Source organism: Endocarpon pusillum (genome assembly GCF_000464535.1).
Source record: "Endocarpon pusillum Z07020 unplaced genomic scaffold C734253, whole genome shotgun sequence".
NCBI classification, from domain to species: Eukaryota; Fungi; Ascomycota; class Eurotiomycetes; order Verrucariales; family Verrucariaceae; genus Endocarpon; species Endocarpon pusillum.
In genome coordinates, this window is record NW_006913602.1 from 668,568 (window position 1) to 689,764 (window position 21,197).

The 21,197-nt window shown below is 49.8% G+C and overlaps 9 protein-coding genes across 9 annotated transcripts; 1 reads left to right on the plus strand and 8 right to left on the minus strand.

Annotated features, from left to right (window-relative positions):
- Window positions 1-579: 579 nt before the first annotated feature.
- EPUS_00210 (uncharacterized protein) lies at window positions 580-1,532 on the minus strand (the record flags this gene model as incomplete). The annotated part of the gene is made up of 3 exons (XM_007789239.1): window positions 580-1,299; window positions 1,358-1,455; window positions 1,511-1,532. The coding sequence occupies 3 exons, from the start codon at window positions 1,530-1,532 to the stop codon at window positions 580-582; spliced, it is 840 nt and encodes a 279-aa protein (XP_007787429.1).
- A 401-nt stretch (window positions 1,533-1,933) lies between these two features.
- EPUS_00211 (Enolase) lies at window positions 1,934-3,342 on the minus strand (the record flags this gene model as incomplete). Its single annotated transcript, XM_007789240.1, has 2 exons — window positions 1,934-2,288; window positions 2,471-3,342. 2 exons carry the CDS (start codon window positions 3,340-3,342, stop codon window positions 1,934-1,936), a joined length of 1,227 nt encoding a protein of 408 aa, XP_007787430.1.
- An 803-nt stretch (window positions 3,343-4,145) lies between these two features.
- EPUS_00212 (26S protease subunit rpt4) lies at window positions 4,146-5,436 on the plus strand (the record flags this gene model as incomplete). The annotated part of the gene is made up of 3 exons (XM_007789241.1): window positions 4,146-4,382; window positions 4,430-4,805; window positions 4,859-5,436. 3 exons carry the CDS (start codon window positions 4,146-4,148, stop codon window positions 5,434-5,436), a joined length of 1,191 nt encoding a protein of 396 aa, XP_007787431.1.
- A 1,230-nt stretch (window positions 5,437-6,666) lies between these two features.
- Window positions 6,667-7,862, minus strand: EPUS_00213 (uncharacterized protein; the record flags this gene model as incomplete). The annotated part of the gene is made up of 2 exons (XM_007789242.1): window positions 6,667-7,356; window positions 7,410-7,862. 2 exons carry the CDS (start codon window positions 7,860-7,862, stop codon window positions 6,667-6,669), a joined length of 1,143 nt encoding a protein of 380 aa, XP_007787432.1.
- Window positions 7,863-10,490: 2,628 nt separating this feature from the next.
- EPUS_00214 (uncharacterized protein) lies at window positions 10,491-12,863 on the minus strand (the record flags this gene model as incomplete). The annotated part of the gene is made up of 1 exon (XM_007789243.1): window positions 10,491-12,863. The coding sequence occupies one exon, from the start codon at window positions 12,861-12,863 to the stop codon at window positions 10,491-10,493; it is 2,373 nt and encodes a 790-aa protein (XP_007787433.1).
- Window positions 12,864-13,592: 729 nt separating this feature from the next.
- On the minus strand, window positions 13,593-14,837 carry EPUS_00215 (uncharacterized protein; the record flags this gene model as incomplete). Its single annotated transcript, XM_007789244.1, has 1 exon — window positions 13,593-14,837. The coding sequence occupies one exon, from the start codon at window positions 14,835-14,837 to the stop codon at window positions 13,593-13,595; it is 1,245 nt and encodes a 414-aa protein (XP_007787434.1).
- A 475-nt stretch (window positions 14,838-15,312) lies between these two features.
- EPUS_00216 (uncharacterized protein) lies at window positions 15,313-17,148 on the minus strand (the record flags this gene model as incomplete). The annotated part of the gene is made up of 3 exons (XM_007789245.1): window positions 15,313-16,639; window positions 16,694-16,887; window positions 16,936-17,148. The coding sequence occupies 3 exons, from the start codon at window positions 17,146-17,148 to the stop codon at window positions 15,313-15,315; spliced, it is 1,734 nt and encodes a 577-aa protein (XP_007787435.1).
- Window positions 17,149-18,836: 1,688 nt separating this feature from the next.
- On the minus strand, window positions 18,837-19,145 carry EPUS_00217 (uncharacterized protein; the record flags this gene model as incomplete). Its single annotated transcript, XM_007789246.1, has 1 exon — window positions 18,837-19,145. The coding sequence occupies one exon, from the start codon at window positions 19,143-19,145 to the stop codon at window positions 18,837-18,839; it is 309 nt and encodes a 102-aa protein (XP_007787436.1).
- A 655-nt stretch (window positions 19,146-19,800) lies between these two features.
- EPUS_00218 (uncharacterized protein) lies at window positions 19,801-20,844 on the minus strand (the record flags this gene model as incomplete). Its single annotated transcript, XM_007789247.1, has 1 exon — window positions 19,801-20,844. The coding sequence occupies one exon, from the start codon at window positions 20,842-20,844 to the stop codon at window positions 19,801-19,803; it is 1,044 nt and encodes a 347-aa protein (XP_007787437.1).
- Between the last annotated feature and the right edge of the window lie 353 nt (window positions 20,845-21,197).

Sequence of the window (21,197 nt, forward strand, 5' to 3'; positions counted from 1 at the left end):
GTCTCGATTTTGCGGCTAGGGGTGGTTGTGTAGGAGCAATTCCCCGAGACCAGACGATATCGCAGATTTAAGAAAATCAAACCAAGACCCAAACAAAGACATAATGTGCAAGGACACCAGCCGATATATAGATGACGTTGGAAACGGATGCATCTTTGCATAATGATTGTCGTTAAAGGAAAGGAGATAGAGGTGGGACTGTCGGGGCGTTGGGGGTAGAGGATACTTCACTTCGCTGAGATATTGAGACGGACACGATGTATTCAGACAGTAGGAAAACTGTACAAACCTTGTTGCGAGATACTCGTAGCCTGCAATTTCTAATTAGTACTCTATAGCTGCCTCTGCAATCCCTACATCGGATAGGGATGGCCAGCATGGCCAAATGCCAGAAACACAAGTACCCAAATACGGAGACACTTAGCAGGATTGACTCGTAGCTGAGATGTAGTAGGTGGATAGCTCCGTAATATCTTGACTTCTTCCCCATCATGCAAAACAATGCAAGAAAAGCAGGGAGCATCGCCCTGAACTATGCAAACCACTCTTTTCGTATCTTCATCCCGCACTTTTGGGCAATCACATAAAGTCATCGTCTGCCAGATCGTCTTCGTAACTTGTCGTATCTGCCACTCCTCTTCCTACATCCCTTCCTGCAGCAAGACTGATCTTACTCTTGGCTGCCTTTGACTTCTTGCCACCCTTCTCCATTGCCTTCTCCTCTTTCAATTTCTCGTTACTCAACGCCGTCAGAACACTTGCAGCCTTCTTGATTTCAGTGCTCGGCATATCAGCTGCGATTTTCTTGACAAAATCAGCCAGCCAGAGAGAGTAGTGTGGTTTATTTGATGCGGCGGTCAATAGAGGAACGAGGGTGGTGGTAAGGGCCTCGAACTGCGATTTTGTTGCTGGCTTGAAAATGGCAAGGGCGGAGAGATCAATGGCTTGGCCAGGATTTGATTTATCTTCTATTATGGTGGCTTTGTTGGGCGTGGTGCGTGATTTCGGTCCGAGACCAACATTGTCGAAGAGGTCTTGGGCGTGCTTCAGATCAGCCTCCTGCTCGGTTTGTCGTAACCGTACTCGTTTTTCTGCTTCGTCTTCATCTTCGGAAGATTCCTCTTCCTCCTCTGCTGCTCTTCTTCGGCGCGCAGCCTCTCTGTGTTCTTCTACTCGCTGCGACTTGGACTTCTTGTTGGCAGCGGCTTCGGCTTCAGCTCTAGCTTTCGCTTCAGCTGCTTTCTTAGCCTTCTCTCGTTCCACTTCCGAGTCCTCGGCTTCTTCCCAGTTGTCGGCTACCTAGCAAAGAGAATGTCAGCATCGCCTACGAGCGGTACATCTGGATTGGGTCGCATACATCATCAGAGTCTTCTTCGTCTTCAAACCTCCGTCGAGCGGCAACAGCAGGTGGGGATGGAGAGTCAGATTCTTCTGAGGAAGTCTCCTCTTCGTCTTCTACAGAAAATTAGGCAATAGTTTTGCAATGACGGATCTTGCGCCCCTCACGTACCCCACGTCTTTTTGGGCGGCATGTTGATGATTGATGATTGATTTCCGCGATTCTGTATGAGCGATTTCTGACGAGAGAATTTACAGTCTGAACTGTTGCAATTTCGTTCTCACAGGTGTGTCTGTGGGGAACAGTCTATGAAGGGGTACAAGTTGAGATGAACGATAGTCTGTGACGCACAAAGCAATTTGTATCCACACCAGACATTAGCGCCCAAAAATGGCTGCCCAATCTAATTTTAAACCGAACATGTGGGAGGGTCGTGGTTGGGTAAGTAATTATTTGCCTCGTCGTTGTCCTTGCAGATATGCGGTTTTTGTTGATTCTAGTGCTGCTAAAACTATTTCCTGTCTGTCTCCCTTTCAATTGGCCTGCTTTTCAATAACAATGAGCACTCGTATGGAATGCTACCCATACTCTATCTCACAAGTTGACAGCATTCCGGAAGTTCTCCCCAGCGTAGATCGCGTTCTGGCCCAGCTCTTCCTCAATCCGCAGAATTTGATTGAGCTTGGCCAGGCGCTCAGATCGAGCAGGAGCACCGGTCTTGATCTCACCAGCACGAAGACCAACCACAATATCGGCAATGGTGACATCTTCGGTCTCTCCCGAACGATGAGACACCATTACACCCCAACCTGCGGCATAAGAATCTTTAGCGGCTTGGATGGATTCGGTAAGCGTGCCGATCTGGTTGACCTTGAGCAGAAGCGCGTTGCAAGACTTGAGCTCGATGGCTTTCTTGATGCGGACAGGGTTTGTAACGGTTAAGTCGTCACTGGCTGAGGTCAGCATCAGTCAGGGTTCCAGGTTGTCAATACTTGCCCAACAATCTGGAAGTCGGATGTCTTGAAGAAGTAGCTCCAGGCTTCCCAGTCATCTTCCGCAAATGGATCCTCGATACTGACAATGGGGTACTTGCTCGCCAAGGATTTGTACAAGTCGGCCAATTGCTCGTACGTAAGCCATTTAGATTGATCGCTGTCGGGATTTTTGAAGTCCAGGTCATACTTCTTGGCATCCTCCTTATAGAATTCGCTCGAAGCAACGTCCATGGCAATCTTGATTTTGCCAGTATAACCAGCTTTCTCAATAGCGTCAGTGATCAGGTCGAGAGCCTCTTCGGGCGACTGGATGTCTGGAGCTACACCACCCTCATCACCAACGTTACCCGCGGATTGACCATACTTCTTCTTTGCAAGACTCTTGAGCTGCTGGTAGACTTCTGAACCTTGACGCATGGCTTCGGAAAAGGTAGGTGCAGTACTGTTTCTGTTAGCTGGTAATTCCTGCATGGCGAGACATACATGCCTAGGAACAATCATGAATTCCTGAAAAGCGAGACGACCACCAGCATGAGATCCACCGTTGAGGACATTCTGGAAGGGAACAGGAAGAACATATGGCTTCTTGGTGCCGGCCAGGTCCGAAACATGAGCATAGAGAGGAACACCCTTCTCTGCAGCTCCAGCCTTGGCCACTGCCAGACTAACACCAAGGATGGCATTTGCACCGAGCTTCGTTTTATTTTGAGTACCATCAAGCTTGATCAAAAAGTCATCGACTGCAGATTGATCTACACATTTGATGTTTTCCTTGATCAAAGCAGGTCCGATGACTGAGTTGACGTTCTCAACAGCTTTCACGACACCCTTACCACCCCATTTTGACTTGTCACCATCTCGAAGCTCACAGGCCTCGTGTTGACCAGTCGAAGCACCCGATGGCACGATAGCACGATGGAGACCGGTTTCAGTGACGACATCCACCTCGACTGTGGGATTTCCTCGGGAGTCATACACCGAACGGGCATGGATTTTGGAGATAGGCATGATGATGAGCTTGGAGACATATTAGCATGAGCTTGGTTGTAAGGAGATCTTGGCAGAAGATTGAACGATCCATGGCGGAAGATTCGGTAGCTCAAGCTCATCATAAAGGATAACTACACGATCATGAAAGAGAGGAGTACAGCAACCTCAGATGACAGTGGAGCGGTAGGTGGAGTAGTTTTGAAGCTATTCAGACTCACCGTATGTAGTCAGTTGATCTAGTAAGTCGCCTTGCGGAGGAGGCAGATTTTGAAAGTGAGGTAGCAAGTTTGTAGGCTACTGAGGTTGTGTGAGAGAAGAGTAAATGTGATAAATGGAAGAGGGGTCTGAAAATGTTGATAAAGTTGTGCTTCTTACTTCACGAATTTGGTGGGGCAAGTCGAGCCATTGGCTGACATTTGATACTTATTTAGTTAGGTCCACAAGGCAGTTGCCCGAAGCCGTGGTTGGTTGTGGCCACCAAACGTCCCCCCCGAAGCTGGGACCTCCGGACCGCAGATCAGAGCTTAAGTAAGAAATGCACATTTGGTCCTTGTGCCGCCCCCCTGTCAATGGTCTTACTATAGTTACGGCTAGACAGCTTCGTCAGTCCGCAGGTACCTTAAGGAAGATCTGAGGTGCAAAAACAAAGCAACCAAATACTAGCAGCTTTGAGAAACATCCTCAACCCGTTTCACGTCTCATTTTCTCGATCCTCTACGCGCACGTCATTGGTATCTGCTCGGCCCCTAAACTCTCCAGTTGATAGTTGGATCGCCTCCCGGCTTGCTCGAATAAACCATAAACCAAATAAAGCATCCAAGATGGACGGTGGCGGAGATCCTGAGCGGCAGCAAGCCCTCGAACAATATAAGAACAAGCTTCTTGAATCAAGAGAATGGGAATCAAAGCTAAAAGCTTTACGAATGGATATTAAAGGCTTGCAAAAGGATTTCGAGACCACAGAGGACAACATCAAGGCATTACAGAGCGTTGGACAGATCATAGGAGAAGTGCTCAAACAGCTTGATGAAGAGAGATGCAAGTCGCCTACAAGGCCTGTCTTGTCAACCGACGGCGCTGACTTGTTTTTATAGTTATCGTCAAGGCCTCTTCAGGCCCTCGATACGTCGTCGGATGTCGATCGAAAGTCGATAAAGCGAAGCTTAAACAAGGAACCCGCGTCGCTCTCGATATGACCACACTCACAATAATGCGAATGCTTCCGCGAGAGGTGGATCCTCTCGTCTACAACATGTCATTGGAGGATCCTGGACAAATCTCCTTTGCCGGAATTGGTGGACTAAACGAGCAGATCCGTGAGTTGAGAGAAGTGATCGAATTACCTTTGAAGAATCCTGAGCTCTTCCTAAGAGTCGGTATCAAACCTCCGAAGGGAGTGTTACTCTATGGACCACCTGGTACCGGCAAGACTTTATTAGCTCGTGCCGTGGCCAGCAGCTTAGAAACCAATTTTCTCAAAGGTCAGCAGCTCTACTCATTCTTTCATATTCCCTCCATACTGATGATATCCCAGTTGTCTCGTCCGCCATAGTCGACAAATACATTGGCGAATCTGCGCGGCTAATCCGCGAAATGTTCGGCTACGCCAAAGAGCACGAACCCTGCATCATCTTCATGGACGAGATCGATGCCATTGGCGGTCGCCGCTTTAGCGAAGGCACTTCCGCCGACCGCGAGATCCAAAGAACACTGATGGAACTACTCAATCAACTCGACGGTTTCGACTACTTGGGCAAGACCAAGATCATAATGGCGACCAACAGACCCGACACCCTCGACCCAGCCCTCCTCCGCGCCGGCCGTCTAGACCGAAAGATCGAAATTCCCCTACCCAACGAAGTCGGGCGGCTAGAAATCCTCAAAATCCACGCCAGTGGCGTAGTGACGGAAGGGGAGATCGACTTCGAAAGCGTAGTCAAGATGAGCGATCAATTGAATGGCGCAGACCTAAGGAATGTTGTTACCGAGGCGGGGCTGTCGGCGATCAAAGACGAGAGGGACGCGGTGAACCAGGATGATTTCAACAAGGCGGTTCGGAAGGTGGCGGAGAATAAGAAGTTGGAGGGCAAGTTGGAGTATCAGAAATTGTAGGATAAGAAGTCAGCTAATGGACAGGAGGAGAGCGGCACAGCGTGAGAAGACACAGTAGGGTATGGTGCTTTCCTCCGCATCAGCTCGGAGTAAGGCAGAAAAGTAAACGCATCTATCCGCACGGCATAGAGAATAGGCGTCTCGTGACTATGCCCCCTTTCACCCACTATGTTCCCGTTGCAGCTACTCCGTACCTGGCACGCTATCATAGGGACAGAGTAGAGTAGAGCAGAGCAGAGCAGAGCATAGCATAGGATTGGCCGTCTTTCTGATCGCTTGACTATATACATACACCCTCTCAGGTCACCACATCTAGTTCCCACTACTACCAACCAATCACTCACTCCACTCAACTTGCAAGTCCCACCGGAGCTTTTTCTAGGCTGGGTGCTAGAATTGGGTAGTGTTGGTTGGTAGTGAGGGAGAGAAGGGGAGTCAATCTCCAAAAGCACGCACGTATTATATTTATCCTATCTAACTTACTGCCCACGTTGCCCGTTGCCAGTCTTAACCTGCAGGCAGGCAAATCTCTTGTCCATAAATAACCCCAGCATGACGAGCGAGCCAAAACAGCTCTCCGAATTCAGCTAGGGAACGAGTAAGTATGAGTCGCTGACGTGGGACCGGAGGACCTTGCTTTAATGGACAAAGTAAATACCCACGCTGCTCAAGACTCCTGTCGAGTCACCCTGTGCAGATCATCCAACATGCTGAAGAGCAATGTATTGATCCGATCAACCTCACCCAAAAACCCACACTCTACAGGCAGCCTTCCTTGACAAGACCCAGAAAGCCTTGGTGAGTGGTACTATTTGACAGAGCAATTCTCTGGACGGAAACAACATCGCACAGAGCAGCTATAGATTAGGGGATAATATTAAAGTCATGAAATAACCAATCTCACTCACGTCAGCTCCCCAAAAACATGTGGCCCGCAAGCAGCCACCTTGACCTTGGGAAAGAAGTAAGTGGTGGAAGATGTTCCGTCACAGCCTGGCGAAGAGCTTATGAAAATATATTGGGATTTACAAAATCATACTTTCAAGCATAAATCAGGTATCGAATTATTGATGGGAATTTTTGTATTCGTAAGATACTGACAACCGTAGTGTATGGCTAAGATGAACCGAATAGAACTCTTCCTCCCTACACCTGCCATTACCCTTTTTCCGCTCCAACTTTTACCATCCATTCCGGGTATCATTCTCTTCTCGCCTATTCTTCGAGAATTTACATGTTGTACACAAGTGCGGCACCACCGAACAGAGCGGCAGCACCAACGGCACCAGTCCTCATCGGCATAGCGGCACCGCTTGCGGAGCTGCTGGTTTCACTTCCACCTGCTGCACCACCAGTTGCGGCAGGGCCCGTTGGCGTTGGAACATTGCTGGTGTATGGAACCTCACTGGCGGAAGACGCGCCGGAGAAGGCAGGCATCTGAGTTGACATTGTTGCGTCTGGTGTGGCAGTTGCGTTGGCCGGGTTGAGGACGTTGTCAATAACATGAACAACGCCGTTAGCAACGAGGACATCAGCCATGACGACTCTGGCGGAGTTGACGAAGACTGCCCCATCGACAATAGAGATGGTGACATCTGCATCGTTGAGCGTGGTAAGTGTCGTGTTGCTTAGAATAGAACTGTACCCAACGGTGCCGCTAACAACGTGGTAGGTGAGGATGCTGGCAAGATCTTCGGTCGAAATGCTTCCGAGTGCGGAGCCGATGGATTGGAAGGCCTCATTGGTTGGTGCGAAGATGGTAACATTAGGGGTGGTGTCGACAGCTTCAGCCAACTCGGCGGTCGTGACAGCACCAACAAGGGAGGTCAGGTTTGCGGCAACGGCAGTTGTAGATACGTTAGCCGGTACGGTTAGAAGGCGGTCAATGATATGAATAACGCCGCTATCAAAAGTAACATCCTGTGCCAGGAGTCAGAAAGGAAAGGCTAGTAGAAGAGGGTAAAGTAACTCACAGCTTGGGTGACGGTCGAATTCGTAAGCAAGCCAGAGGAGAACACGACATTGTCACCCGTCAAGACTGCCTTAACGACCTGACCACCAGTGACATTGGTATAGGAGGTATTCATCAACGTAGTTGGGATGAAAGATGTAGTCTCGGTAACATTTTGGGCATAGTAGGTGCCGTTAAGAACGTGGTATTGGAGGACGGCCTGGATGAGACCCGGGTCGCTTAGAGCGGCAGCATTTGAGCTATTCGTGAACTCTTCGAAAGCGGCGTTGCTGGGAGCAAGAAGAGTGATGTTGGAAAGCTCCGCCAGAGCAGCGACAAGCTCAGGGACGAGACCGAGGGTTATTCCCAACTGCGATAGCTCAGGCGACGAGGCCAAGGCAGCTGTGAGATTCATCGTCTCCTGTGCCGAAGCAGCAGTGGCCAAGGCCAAAGGAAGCAGCTTCTTGATCTGCATCCTGTTCAAAGGTTGAGATAGAGACTGAATAGAAGATGAGATGAGTTTGACTTTATAACAGGAAGTGACAAAGATTAGGACAGGAAGGGGACAAAGGTAAAAAATGTAGATGAGGGGATTTGAGCTATTTGAGAAGAGCTCTGCTTAGCTACGGGGGACTGGGCATGTTTTTTCATGCCGCGATGCCAATGTTGTCTGACTGGTTCCGACCAAGCGTGACATGCACTTGTCTCCTTGGTGATTGCACGTTACTAGTTCCCTAGTCTCCTAGTTCCCTGGTCTCCTGGTTTCATAGTCTGATAGGGGAAGAGAGGAACCGGTAGGGCCTTTTCCGAGGCAGGGTAAAGGCTCGACTGCATCTTGAAGCTGGGTTGAGATGGGGAGTCTATGACGACTGGGAGGGCCACTCGACAGGTTGGCGTGGAGCTTGTCACTAAATCGAACAAACTCAGCCACAAAGGTCACAGAGTTAATCCACCAATCCAGGCGGCACGCTGCTGTTGTTGTGTTCCTGCTTCGGGTTCTCGGCAACGGAAAAAGCTGACTGTTGGACCATAGAAGCAGAGTAACTTGGCGCCGCGTGTTGCTATGGAAGTGATTGTAGATTAGTATGTGATGCTTTGGTCTTTGACAGAATGCAGGGCACGATCAGCAGCAAGGACATCAAACTGCTCAACAGGGCTCATTTTTCCGCAGATTGAGAAATATAAAGCTGTTTCGACAGAAGCTTGGATTCAAGTTGACCATTATTTTGCTTTCTTCACCCGGCTGTCGAAGTCATCCAGACGCTCTTGTCATTCTTCAATTGACGCCTTCACAGCCCGATCTGAGGGAAAAATGTAACTCAGCAAGACGTCCACTGGCAGTATAGTGCTCATGCCAAGGAGACTGATGGGCCGATCAGTCCAAGCCAAGACGGGACAAGCGGCGGGAATGAGCGTTCGGTAGCTACTACTTAGTACTAGTGGTAGTTTAGAGCTCTTTCTACCCCGCATTGAGCACCTCCAGGTTCCCAAGTCGCATGAATGGTTCCAGCTCAATAGCCAGTCACAAAACAACGCAATGCAAAATGGCAAAATGGCATATTCTAATTGAACCAATTGCAGCATGCCCAAGAGCCACGTTTCAAGTGAACCAGCCGACAGAGCCGCAACCTCTCTAGAGAGTTCAACCTATCATAGATCAATTACAAACCAAGACACTCTCGTACTAAGTGGAGAGGAACATGAAGGACAAGATTTAATCTAGGCAATGTGATGACATCATTGACCAAACATGCGATTGCGTCCTCTGATTGCGTCCTCTGATTGCGTCCTCTGATTGCGTCCTCTGATTGAGCCACTCCCACCTTGATACCTCTGCCAGACCTACGACCTATATAGTAGTTTATCGCCTGCACCAACCATTAAGACAAAATGGGACGCATATTGAAGTGTAACGCACCGCAAAAGCAGTTCCGGACTCGGTCCCGTAGCTCCAACAGTGCACCCTTGGAACAAGCTGTGACACCCTTTCTTGCAGGGGCCTGAGAACGAACGGTCGAAAGGAAAGGCTAAGCTGCTTGGGGGTATGGCCACTCACACAGGGCGCTGTGTCAAGTGTGGAAACAGGAATAGTGTAGTAATTGCCGCTAGTGCTTCATTCCCGTACTAGCAGCCAACTATCGCCTCTTTAGTCCAATAGCCGAATGTTTCTACTGCCGCCGAGAAGTGCGTGCTTTCCTATACAGGTTTAGACTCTGGGCGTTGTCCTTCCTGAGCCTTAATGCATTCACCGTCAACACTCAAATCAGTTACCAAATATCTTAACAAGATACATGGGATACACTGTCAAAATTGAGCCAAACCTACAAGGCCAGATTATGAAAGGATGAACTCTGTTCCATAGCCATTTTCAATTGGAACTTGGCACGCCTACATCGTAGTAGTGTGCTATATCCTGTGTGTCACTGAATTGGTACACCTACTTAAGTTGTTTAGCGTTATAATTTTGCTGCATTATTTTGCTGCAGTCTTGGCAAGAAGAACATCATAAATTTCACCTTTGGACATTTTCTGGCTGCACAACTCTAATTCTCAGACCAAGGATCTTTAAAATTAACATCAATCAATAGCGCTTGAAATCGGAATATTCTTTCATTTTGAAATTCATTAATATTCTCTTAAAGTGTAGAAATTCTTCATAGTATTTTGCGCTAGAAATTTGTATCAATTCAGTGACACAGGGGGACAAGGAAGGATCTGTCACACTACTACTACTACTACTACTACTACTACTACTACTACTAGTAGGACGCCCTTATCGGCGGCACCGACTGGTGGTTTAGCAAACAGCAGGCCAAGGAAAAGCCCTTGGGCCATGGATCCTGAAGTGTGACTTATTGATAAGGAAGTGGGGTTCAGCCCTGGAAGCAAACAAAAGAAGACAACGACCAGCCATGAAAGACTCCAGCACAAGTACTTGACCCAGAACTCGCTGATGCTAACAGTTACATATAGCCTTAAAGCAGGGGGATGACAACACCCGAAAATGCTCAATCGCAGTTACGACAGCTTAGCCCGCTTGCCATGACAACCGTGCAAAAAGATCCCCATCGCTGAAGCATACTAGTAACAGTAGTCGTCAAACTCACTTCTTTCGCGGACTTGCCGTGCCTTCACTTTCCCCCAAGTCCTCGTCTTCCTCAACCAAAGCCGGCGTCCTCCTTTCGTTCCGCCGCTTCGGTCTTCTGCGTCGGCTGCTGCTGATGTTGCTTGCGCTATCGTCTGGCGCCAGCTCGCTGATGCCTTCCCACTCTCCCAACCCATCGTCGGTTTCCGCCTCCCACCGGCCATCTATGCCAATACCGCTGGCCGGCGTGCCCATACGTACCTCAATACCGTCACCCAGTCCTCCTCTGCGACGCTGCTGCATCGATGCCAGTCCGGCCCCTCGCTCTCGTAGAGCTTGTCGCACCATCTCCGCCTTGACGTGAAGCGCTTCGAAAGCATCCTCCAACGCTTCCATACCAGAATAGATATCACGCTCAATTTCCGCTAGAGTGGCAATCTCGGTTTCCTCGTCATAAGCTATAGGTGCACCATAATGCGCTCCTGATGCGGGTGTGGCCGCTCGAGACATATAGGTACCCGGGCGGGTTTGGGAATTCCCATGTAGTAGTGGTATTGGACCTCGCGAATTGACCGACCTAAGAGGTGTCTGCCGGCCCGGCGGCTGAGCTATGTCAAGTGGATCGTCTGCGCCACTGCGCAGGAACCCATCAAATCGGCCAGAGATCAGTATTTCCCACTCATCGTCGGAAACTGCGGCAAGGGTCGCAAGCGCGTTGTGAATCGATGGGTTATAAAGAAGATATATGGCCGTCTCGGGATCTCGGGGTGGCGATGCAAGTCGGTAAAGACGTTGAACAGCTCGGCTCGCCGTGACGATCGGTTGCGGACGGTATCGCGGTTGTGGTGTAGGAGCAGGCTGTGGTGTTGGACCTCGTTGAGGACTTGGCATTCTCTTTGGAGGCTCCAAGGGTGTGTTAACAATCCCCAGTAGATTGCTAAAGCTGGGTCGCTGCTCAGGGCCAAGATGTGTCAAAATAGCAAAGGTAAGTGTCTCGTCGTCTACTTCTTCTGGGGGATTTGTAGGGCTGTCTGTCTGACGAGACAGCCATTTGTCGACGCTCTGTTTGGTTTTGCGTGACTGTCGGATATAGTGATCTCGAAATTCTTCTGGAACGTCAATGTCAAGTTTCTGCATTGGGGTGTGTGCTTCAAGGGATATTCCAAGCCCCCTTGGTGTGTTGGCGAGTGAGAACGGAGGCCATGACGGCAAGTCGCGCCGGCCCGCAACGAGTTCGAGAATCTCTCCCCAGCTTACTCCTTCGCTGTCTTCTGTGTCATCGAAAACAGAGGCGCATAAGCAGCACTGACAAGTTTCGGAGGAGATATCTCTGGCAAAAACAGCCTCGAGCCTGTCAAGGAGCCTTCGTGCAACAGACCTGTAGCCGGTTGCTACGGCCAATGACCCGTTCTTGGAGACGACATGCTTGTAATCATCAAGGAGACGGTTGTACGGTTCAAAAAGATTCGCCACCAATTGCGCAGGCTGAGCAGGAGCTGATTGCTGTATAGCCATGTGCTTTCCGGCGAGGAGAAGATTCTTCGGCACGCTTTGGTTCAGGCCGCCATGCTGTAGCAAATAATCGACTTTTGGCTGAGTGATGGGAGCTAGGGGTGGTGGTGGAGGAGGCGGTGGATGAGTAGACAAGCTGGACGCAGGAGTCCTCCTGTCGTCCACAAAGGCTTCTAACGGAGTTGGACCTCTGGAGACACCTCCATCTGGTATTGATGTTACCTGTGATATCATATCATCTTCGACAGTAACCGGTGGTGGTTGTGAACCTGGCCGTTGAATCCTGGGCTGATTGGGTGCGATGGACGTAGCATTAGAGCTTGGAGTGGTCTCGAGCTCTGTATCTGCAAGGGAGGATGGCGGCGGTGACACAGCTTTTGTCGGTTGACTTACCGATCGTTTTGTTTGCTCCTCCATTTTAGACTTAAGTGGTGTGCTCTGCTTCGACCGTAGGGGCGACTTTGTAGGTGACCCGAGTTCAGATGTACTTTGGAGGTGTCCATTCGACCTCGAAGACTTTGGTCGCAGCTTTACCTTCACTGTCCTATCCAGCTGGCTCTTCTTCTCCTCTTCTATGGTCTCTATCCCGGTGCGCTTTACGCTGCCACTCCTGCTTCCGCCTCCATGCTGGTCCACGGATGTCAAAGGAGGACTCGGCGGCGCTCCGCCTACCGCAGCTTCACGTGAAGTTTGCTTGTCCTTTGATGTTGACAGGTCGGTAGGATCAGGTGTGAAGATATTAAGGGTGGGTTTGAGGGCATCTCGTGCACCCACAGCTTCTTTGCTGTGAGCTTTCGAAAATGTTGGGTAGGGTAAACTCGTCTTGGATTCCAAACCAGCACCAGTCACCGGCTGGTCTGTGTCGAGAGTGCTAGGCATGGAAGACCTTCTCTTTCCATCGGGAGAAGAGAAGGATGTAGCCTCGGAGGTTTTTTCGGAGTCCTTTCTTGAGCTCTTTCGGTGAGAAGACTTGCGACCACTTCTGCTGTCGGACTTATTTTCCTTTTCTATGTCTCTTTTTGAACTACCTCGACTCCGATCACTCTCTCGAAGTCGAGAGGGCATACCCGGCAATGGAAGGGTCAGAGCTGGGGCGCTTTTCTAGCTGGGCAGCATGGATGGACGATGCGGAAAAAATTAGATGCCTACCAGATTCGTTAAGCCTTGGCCCAGAGTGAATATCTCCGGCAGACTCCCAGGTCACTGCACGGCAATGACAATCGAGGTGGTTGGAAATGTGAAGTGAGCGGTTCTGACACGAGGCTTTCGTGATGGTTGGGTGGCAGGGGTGTTGCGGGCGCATGTGGATTGCTAGGATGGATGCTATGCTTAATTAACTAACTTACGGTGTAGCGCCGCCGCATCACTGCCCGACTCTGACCACCGCACGCTTACACTGGCCCATATTTAACCATACGGACTACAGAGTTGCGGACTACAAAGGTGCGAACCCTGGCGCTCAAGTCACATCCAGTCCAATAACGAAGGAATCAAAGAGTTTAGATGCTATCCAACATAACCGTTAACCAATCGACGAAGACAGATCAACGGGCCTCTTCCAATCACCAAATCCAATATATACATGGCACTTCTCGAAGCGCATCCAGACTATCCAGGAAGGAATGTGCCGGCAGGTCTCTCAAGGGCGCCGTGTCTCGAACCATCCAGCTGGCTATTAGAAGTCAATACTAGGTGTTTTTTCTCATTTTGCTCTTGAACAATGCCTCCACCTCGAGCACGTTCCAAGAGTTCCTCGTCTGCCTTCGTCCGTTGACCGGTCTCTTTATTCCAAATCCAGCCCTCTTTCAACCACATCCAAGTAAGATATGCTCGTAGTTCTTTGTCGGTAGGCAATACTCGCTTCCACTCCGGCTCAAAACCATCCGTTGCGCCCTCACCATTCCACGATTCTGCAAGCCCTCGTAGTTTATCCCTGCAGAAGATTCTCCAACTGTCGTGCGAATAAGGCCCAAGACCCGGAAGGTATGAAATCTCCCATGCGACCCGACTGTCTTCGTCTTCAAGAACCTCTTCCGTCTGAATATCTTTACCATCGCCCTTCATTGGATAATGTAGCTTGCGCCATCGCTTCCCCTTTACTGGCGCCCGCTTAGACCATGTACTAGCCATCTCAATACATTTCTGTGCTCTCTGGTTCTGAAAACCCAAACGATGAATGATCGCGACAACATCTTCGAATTCCGCAGCAGCCAGATCAGCCGCGGTTGGATATTGTTGCATCAACTGGAAAAACACAGGCATTGCCTGCTCGCCCCTTGTACGATTGAGAAATATGGTAGCAATCAGCAGACGGAAAGGATCATGCGCTAGGCGTTCTTGCATCAAGCCGAACTTTTCTGCAGACAGAGGCGGGAATGGGAGGCATGATAGAAAGTTTGGCCGTGGCTTGTTCGGAAAGTAAGGCGATTTGGTAGGACGTTTGAGCTTGGCGGGCTTCAAGTGTACTTCTATATCAGAATCGAAAGGGTCAGGTCCAATGTCACTCGGGACGTCTGTCAAGGATGAATCCGACGAAAGCTCGTCAACTTTCAAGCCGGAAATAATGAGAGGCTTGCGAGGGGTTGCAGGAGGAGTTGCAACGGTTGATTCTTCATTAGTGAAGTGCTTGGAGACACGTCTGCGCTGCTCCTCCCTGATGTATTTCTTTGGTCTTTTGCGCTTTGCAGGCGCGTTTGTTTGCCTCGAGGCATCATTATCGAGCTCATCATCAGCTATCATGCCAAGTTCGTCGGTAGATATTATCGGTAATGAGTCATCGTTGCTGTAGATCCGAGAGGCTGGAGGAGTGGTGATCCAAGGTTGGAATTGCTGGCGAAAGTCGAAGGGAGTCATCTTGGCAGCCGGCCTTGCCCCTGAATCTGCTACAGTACAAGTGAATTCGGCATCTCTGCGCCTGTGATAGGGTATCCGATTAGCCTGGGCAGTAGGACTGAACACTATCTCAATATGCGAAAGACTTGTCAGACACGCAGTCGTCATAGTATCTGTTCTCGCTTCACGTCACCATTAGACCAGTCAATAGCATTTATTGTTTCAATCTGGTGGTGACCGAACTTATGCTCTTCCCCGGGCCATTGACAATGCTGATGAGAATCCTTGCATAATTACTCGAAACATCCTAGAAGACTGTAGAGGGATTTGGAAGGCCTAGAAAAGCAGGGTTTGAGCATCACGATATTCTGCCTTGACTGGCTTGATGGCAAGGTTACAACTGGTACTGAGTGATGACAATCTTTGAAATGGTATTCTGCCTGAACACTTCGGATGAGGTTAGTCTAAGTGCTGATCTCTATGTTACTTCCTCCATCTAAATCGCAAATCCGCCACTATTCCTTAGTCGTGGTTCTCCCGCTGCCTCAAATGTACCATTACCTAGCCTTCGAAGACCTTGAGCTGTGGCCAGGCCAGGAGGGGCAATCCAAGTAACATTGTGTCCCCTGGACCTCATAAAGGCGACAGTTTCATTGTTGTATGCGTACTCGAAGATGACCTGATTAGGCTGGAGCTGGTCGTGTAACCGTGGTTCCGCCAGTGCCTGGGGGACTGTCATGTTCTGATCCAGCACATGGATCAGATTTTGGATGTTCGAGGTAATGATGCGAGACCCTCCCGCCGCGCCGATCAGGTAGTAAAGAGTGCCATTGGGAAATTCGGCAATGGTTGGAGACATGGAGGACAACATCCGTTTACCTGGTCTGACATAGTTTGCTGGTGAGGGAATGTAGCCAAAAGCATTGCTTTCACCAGGAATAGAGAAGTCATTCATCTCGTTGTTCATGATAATACCAGTCTCTGGGACCATAAGTTGCGAACCAAAAAGCAGATTTATCGTTGTGGTCAAGGAAATTGCCATTCCAGACCGGTCAGCAGCTACGACATGCGACGTGCCTGGAGTTTCTAGCGACTCGAGCCCAGCCGGATTGTATGCAGAAACGTTGAGCGTTTGATAGTCCGAGATCTTGCTTCTGATCTCTGCGGAAGTATTTTCAGATAGCATGCTTTCCTGAAAACGATCGAGTCCAGGTACGAAGAGCGGGTCTCCAAGCTCTGCTCGCTGTCCGAAAGCAAATCGAATGGCTTCGTCCAGCCTGTGAGTACTGAGGTTGATGTTCTCAGGATAGAAGAAATCCGAGTAGCCGTTCACGGTGTTCAGTGGGCTCAGAACAACCACGCCGGAGCTAGGAGCGCTGCAGCTGGTTAATTTATACCCTCTGTAATCGATCTGCGCTGGTTGCCGTATTGCTACCGTGTAGTTCTGCAAATCTCCCAATGTCATGGTTCCGTTTGCACGTTGAAGCGCATTGACCATGGTCTCAGCTATGTAGCCGGTGTAGAATGCTTCAGGACCTTCGTTGGCAATCGTCTCCAGGGTGTCAGCATATCTTTTGCGGGTGATTGTATCTCCTAAGCCGACACGCGTTCCATTTGGTGCGAAGTCAAGTGCCCAGGTTGGATCCTGAGACAAGAAATCTGCTTGCCCTGCCGTTGCTGCGTTCATATAGTTCACAAGATCAGCCGTGACAGCCCAACCATTTCTTGCAGTATCGATAGCTGGCTGCATTACTGTCTTCCACGCAAGGTTTCCATGATTTTCATGCAAGTGTGCCAGCCCCCGAACTTCTCCTGGAACACCACTACAAGGGCATGTCAATAGATCAACATAGCCGGTCACTTAGCTGCTTCCGTACCTTGCCAGTCCACCAAGAAGGCTGGCCCTGGTGTTGTTTCTGTACATGTCCTCAAATGCTGCTGCTGGCGCAGTTTCACGAAAATCAATGAATTCATAGGAGCCATTGGAGCCGCGAACCAGCATGAAACCACCTCCTCCCACTCCGCTGTGGTACATGCCAACCACTCCGATGCAAAAGACTGTTCCAACGAGCTATTGACAGGTCAATGACGATGGAGGATGTCACCTTGAACATCTTACTGCGTCCGCCGCGTTGCCTCCTTCGTTGAGCAGATCTATCCCAATCTGGCTGCATATGTCGCTTTCACTTGCAACGGCTCCCAGTTGGTCTTGGTGGTAATTCTGCGAGTCGTCTCTCGGGGTCGGTTGCTCATGAAATGGGTTGGCCAGGACATGCTGCCATGGAACCAACAACACAGCAATCGTGATCAAGAAAGTGCAAAGGTAAGCCATTGAGATAGGACCGCACCGTCAAGTGGATTTGGGCGACGGATGAGTTGAGAGAAGAGGCTGCAACTTTTCATCTATCGCCGCATAAGTTGGGCAGCAGTATTGGAGTGCGCCTTACTAAACAGTATGCATCCATCTGCATGGGGCAGGTGCTATGATGTAACTTTGGGGGGCGACGGCAGGAACACAGATGCACGGGAAAATGGCAGATTTCACGCTGAATAGAATGACTCAAATTAGAATCCCATTTTTTAAATGCCGAAGCGAATCCTCTACAGGGGTGAATAGGCCAGTTGGATTGGGGTTTTGAGGCAATGAGATTCTGAAAACGTTCGTGGTGATAAGGGTCGACAGGCTTCCTACTACAGGGGATGCATGAGTATTCGTAGCACGGCGCTAGAAACTCCATGTAAAATTACTACATGTCGTAAGTGCTCGGAAATAGTCCAACTGGGACTAATCTGATTGCTTGATTGACCAACATAACAGGGATGACCGTACAAGATTGACAGGGCTAGGGAGAGTGGTCGGAGTGGCGAAGACTAACGCCGTGCTACGAATACTTATGCATCCCCTGTAGTACTCTGTTGGTGTTGGGACGTGGGACGAATGACCGTATAACAAGAGCTGAAGCTTTTCCCTGTTGCATAGGCCTACTGCTTAATAGCTAATTGGCTTTCTACCAAATATTACTACTACGTAGTTAGAACACTTGAAGAGTACGGAGTAATTAGTGTCAATACCTACTTATACGAAGCTAACCACATACTATAAGGAGAGGCATAAATATCTCTAGCATAGCGCTAGAAAGGCCTTGTAAAGGTACAATGCCAGGTATCAGCGCCTTGCCATAGCGAGGATAAGGTGCCCAGAGATACTCTAATCAGGATTAGTTTGGGTTTTTTGATCCCAGCACCAAAGGAATAGTCGTACAAGATCGACAGGGTTATCCGTATCCATTGTGTACGAAGTGGCGTATATAGGTAACTACCCATCGATCTCTAAGTCCCCGTCTTGCCCAAGTAAGTCCACAACCATTACTCCGTATTATCTACCAAAACTGACTTTTCATAAGCCAGACAGTTTGTCGACCAAGACAGTGATTTCGCTATGCAATCGACGCTTCAACATCATTGGCTTTGACGTAACTACCTTAAAGGAAGGAGAAAATCCCTTGGTACACACCTGCAAGCACCGATGTTGTTGAATGCATTAGTGAACGATTGGTGGTCTGCAAGAACCCCTGCTATTCGTGACTACTGAAAGAGATTGGTTCTCTGATTCAAGATCCCCTATTCCTGCTTGTACGTTGAAAGCTTTGCTGCCTACGATGGCTACGCTGGCTACGATACGTGTACGTAATGGGGTTGACTGTCCGCCTAAATGATCTGGGTACTTGCGATTTAAGTCACCCCTCGGAGGCGTCAGACTACAAGCCGTCCCTATACAAGGCATGCTTACGTACAGTTGTTGATCGATACAGCAAAGAAGGCTGTTGCATTCCATGTGGGCCTAAACGAACAGCAACCACTACTCCATTACCTGCTCCTGCTATCTTGAGACTTTCGCAGGCGCTTTAAGTTGGAGCCATCTTACTGTAGAGAGATGACGTTCGCGGACACTCTGCATCTGAGGGGCGCATATTGCTGCCGTTATACTATCCGCCTTCGCAGTTCGTCTTTCCATGTTCTTTAATTGCCCGAGCAAAATATGTCGTACAGCGCTGCAAAATGTTCAGAAGCAGACGAATCGTGAATACTCCTGCACACGTCTCGTTGGGTCTTGTCCAGCATGTCCCGTCCGATATCGAAGAAGTCGGGAGATGCCTCCATTGTAAGTGATGGTTTGCCTGCCGAATACGAAAGGACGGTTATTGATCGGTGTGACTGCTGTGGAGGTAGCTGCTCGAAGGCTTGCACTATTGGTAAGAGGCTTGAAGTTGAGATTATGCATTCCGTTTCCGGATGGAAGAGAGCCGGCACATTCTTCTTTCCTCCCATGGTGATATGGGCATAGCGGTTACGTGGCTACATACACGGCAATGCAGATTGGATGGCTCGGGAGGCGGGAAGCAAATCGGGACTCGTCTGTATAAATATTGCTATACGGCATCTAGCATGCGAGGACGTCCGTCATCAAGGCGAAGCATTCTCGGGTATAATCACTTCGACATCACTATAGATGAGATCATAATATGCATAATCTTTCCGGTCATCCTAAAAAAAAGTTCCGCAACTCTTTCTATCTTCATATCTGTGTTCATATGCAGTACTTGGTATGATTCGATAAGGAAAAGAAGAAGAAGAGGAGCTGCAACGGAAATGCACACGACAAGCATACCCCAAATCGATCAATTGTGAGCTTCCATATCTTTTCTCCAACACGTTATGTATCTACAAAACCCACACGAATCGGATTTTCCTGCATCACATTGTACTGTATCGTGTTGTACTGCACGAAGTAGTTATATAGCGTCCCAGCACACCACCTCAACCCTCGACCAGTTCCCCCAAATTGAACCAAAACGGCTGAACCGTGATTGAAACACAAGCGAAAAACCAGCGAAATCCCACACCCTCTAGATTGCCAGCTGCACCACCACCACCACCCAACTACCTCGCCCAAACAAAATTCCAACCGCAACCGCAATCACAATCACCAAACCCCCCTTTTCCCAACCTGAGAAACAGCTCGAGGCACCGGGAGGAGAGATCTCCTCTTCTCCGTCTCCTTCCCCTTCGCCACCGTCGCAGCCGGCGCCGTCGGGACGGGCAGGCGTGATCGCGCCCCCTGGCTCTTGTCCGTGTTCATCTTGAGGTCCGTTGTCGTGTGAGATATGCGCGTGGTGGCTGCGTTGCGGGGGTTCGTGCTCACGCTCGCTACTGGTACTGGTGCTGGTGCTGGTGCTGGTGGTGCTCTTCCTCTTGCTGGCGCGCGAGTCGATGGCCCGATTGAGGTTTGAGATGAGGCCCAGTCCGCTAGAGCGGTGGCGTCATTCTGCAGATCTGTTATTGTTGAAATGGACTGCTCGAGCAGCCATTGCGGCCATTTGGAGCGGTCCTGTGCTTCTTCTGACGATGAGGATGATGGTTGTGATCTACCTAGGGAAAGGGTGGAGGAGACGGATACGGACGAGTCAACACGGAGGACGGTCCTCGCGCTGCTGGCGCTGCTGGCGCTCCGGATCCAGCCTTCGGCGTTGGATTGGATCCATTTTTCGCCTTCGCTTTCACCTTCTCTGTTGGAGTTGGAACACAGACCCTCCGGCTCTATGAGAGGCATCTCCTCCAGCTCCTCTCCATCATCAGCAACGGGGCCTCTGCTTGCATCCCCAAGATCCAACACGTGCAATGCGTTGGCAGGCGGTGTAGAAGACGCTCTCGTTCTTGACAAATTACCATCCTCCCGCTTCCGCCACTCCATGATGGCTTCGATCCGGGCGTGCGGCGATTTGGCGAACCAGTCCGATATAATGCCGACTGCTTTGCAGGAGTTGCAGAGGGTGGGGTAGTGGTGGGGTTCGTTGACTACGATGGCACAGGAAGGGGAGGGGGAGAGGATCCTGATGTCTGGATGGGGCGGGGAAGGGGAGTGAGAGGGAGGTGGAGAGGAGGTGAAAGGGACGGGGCTGGGGCAGGAGATGGTGTGGTTATGGTGGATGTGGCCGCAGAGGTGGTAGAAGGTGAATGTTCGACACATCTTCGTAAAGTTATATCAGTGCTTCACTTTCCTAAAGTGGAAGGAAATGTTCTTTGAGTAGAGCTCTGAAGCGGTGGACAGTCGAATGGGGAAATAGTTGGTATGCCGGAAGCTCGAAACGGCCGAAAAAACGGTTGCGAGACACGAAGCTTCTCCACCATGGGAATGACTCTGTATTTCAAGAAGCATGGCATAGATACGTATTGCGTGTAGGCGGACAAAGACGAAGCAAGAACCCTGTCAAAGCACAAAGAAACAATAAAAGAGGTTGTCAGTGGTAGAGGCGGGACCAAGAAATTCTGAGTACAAGAGACAAAGAAGCTTGGCCCTGATTTGTGGAGCGGACGACTCAG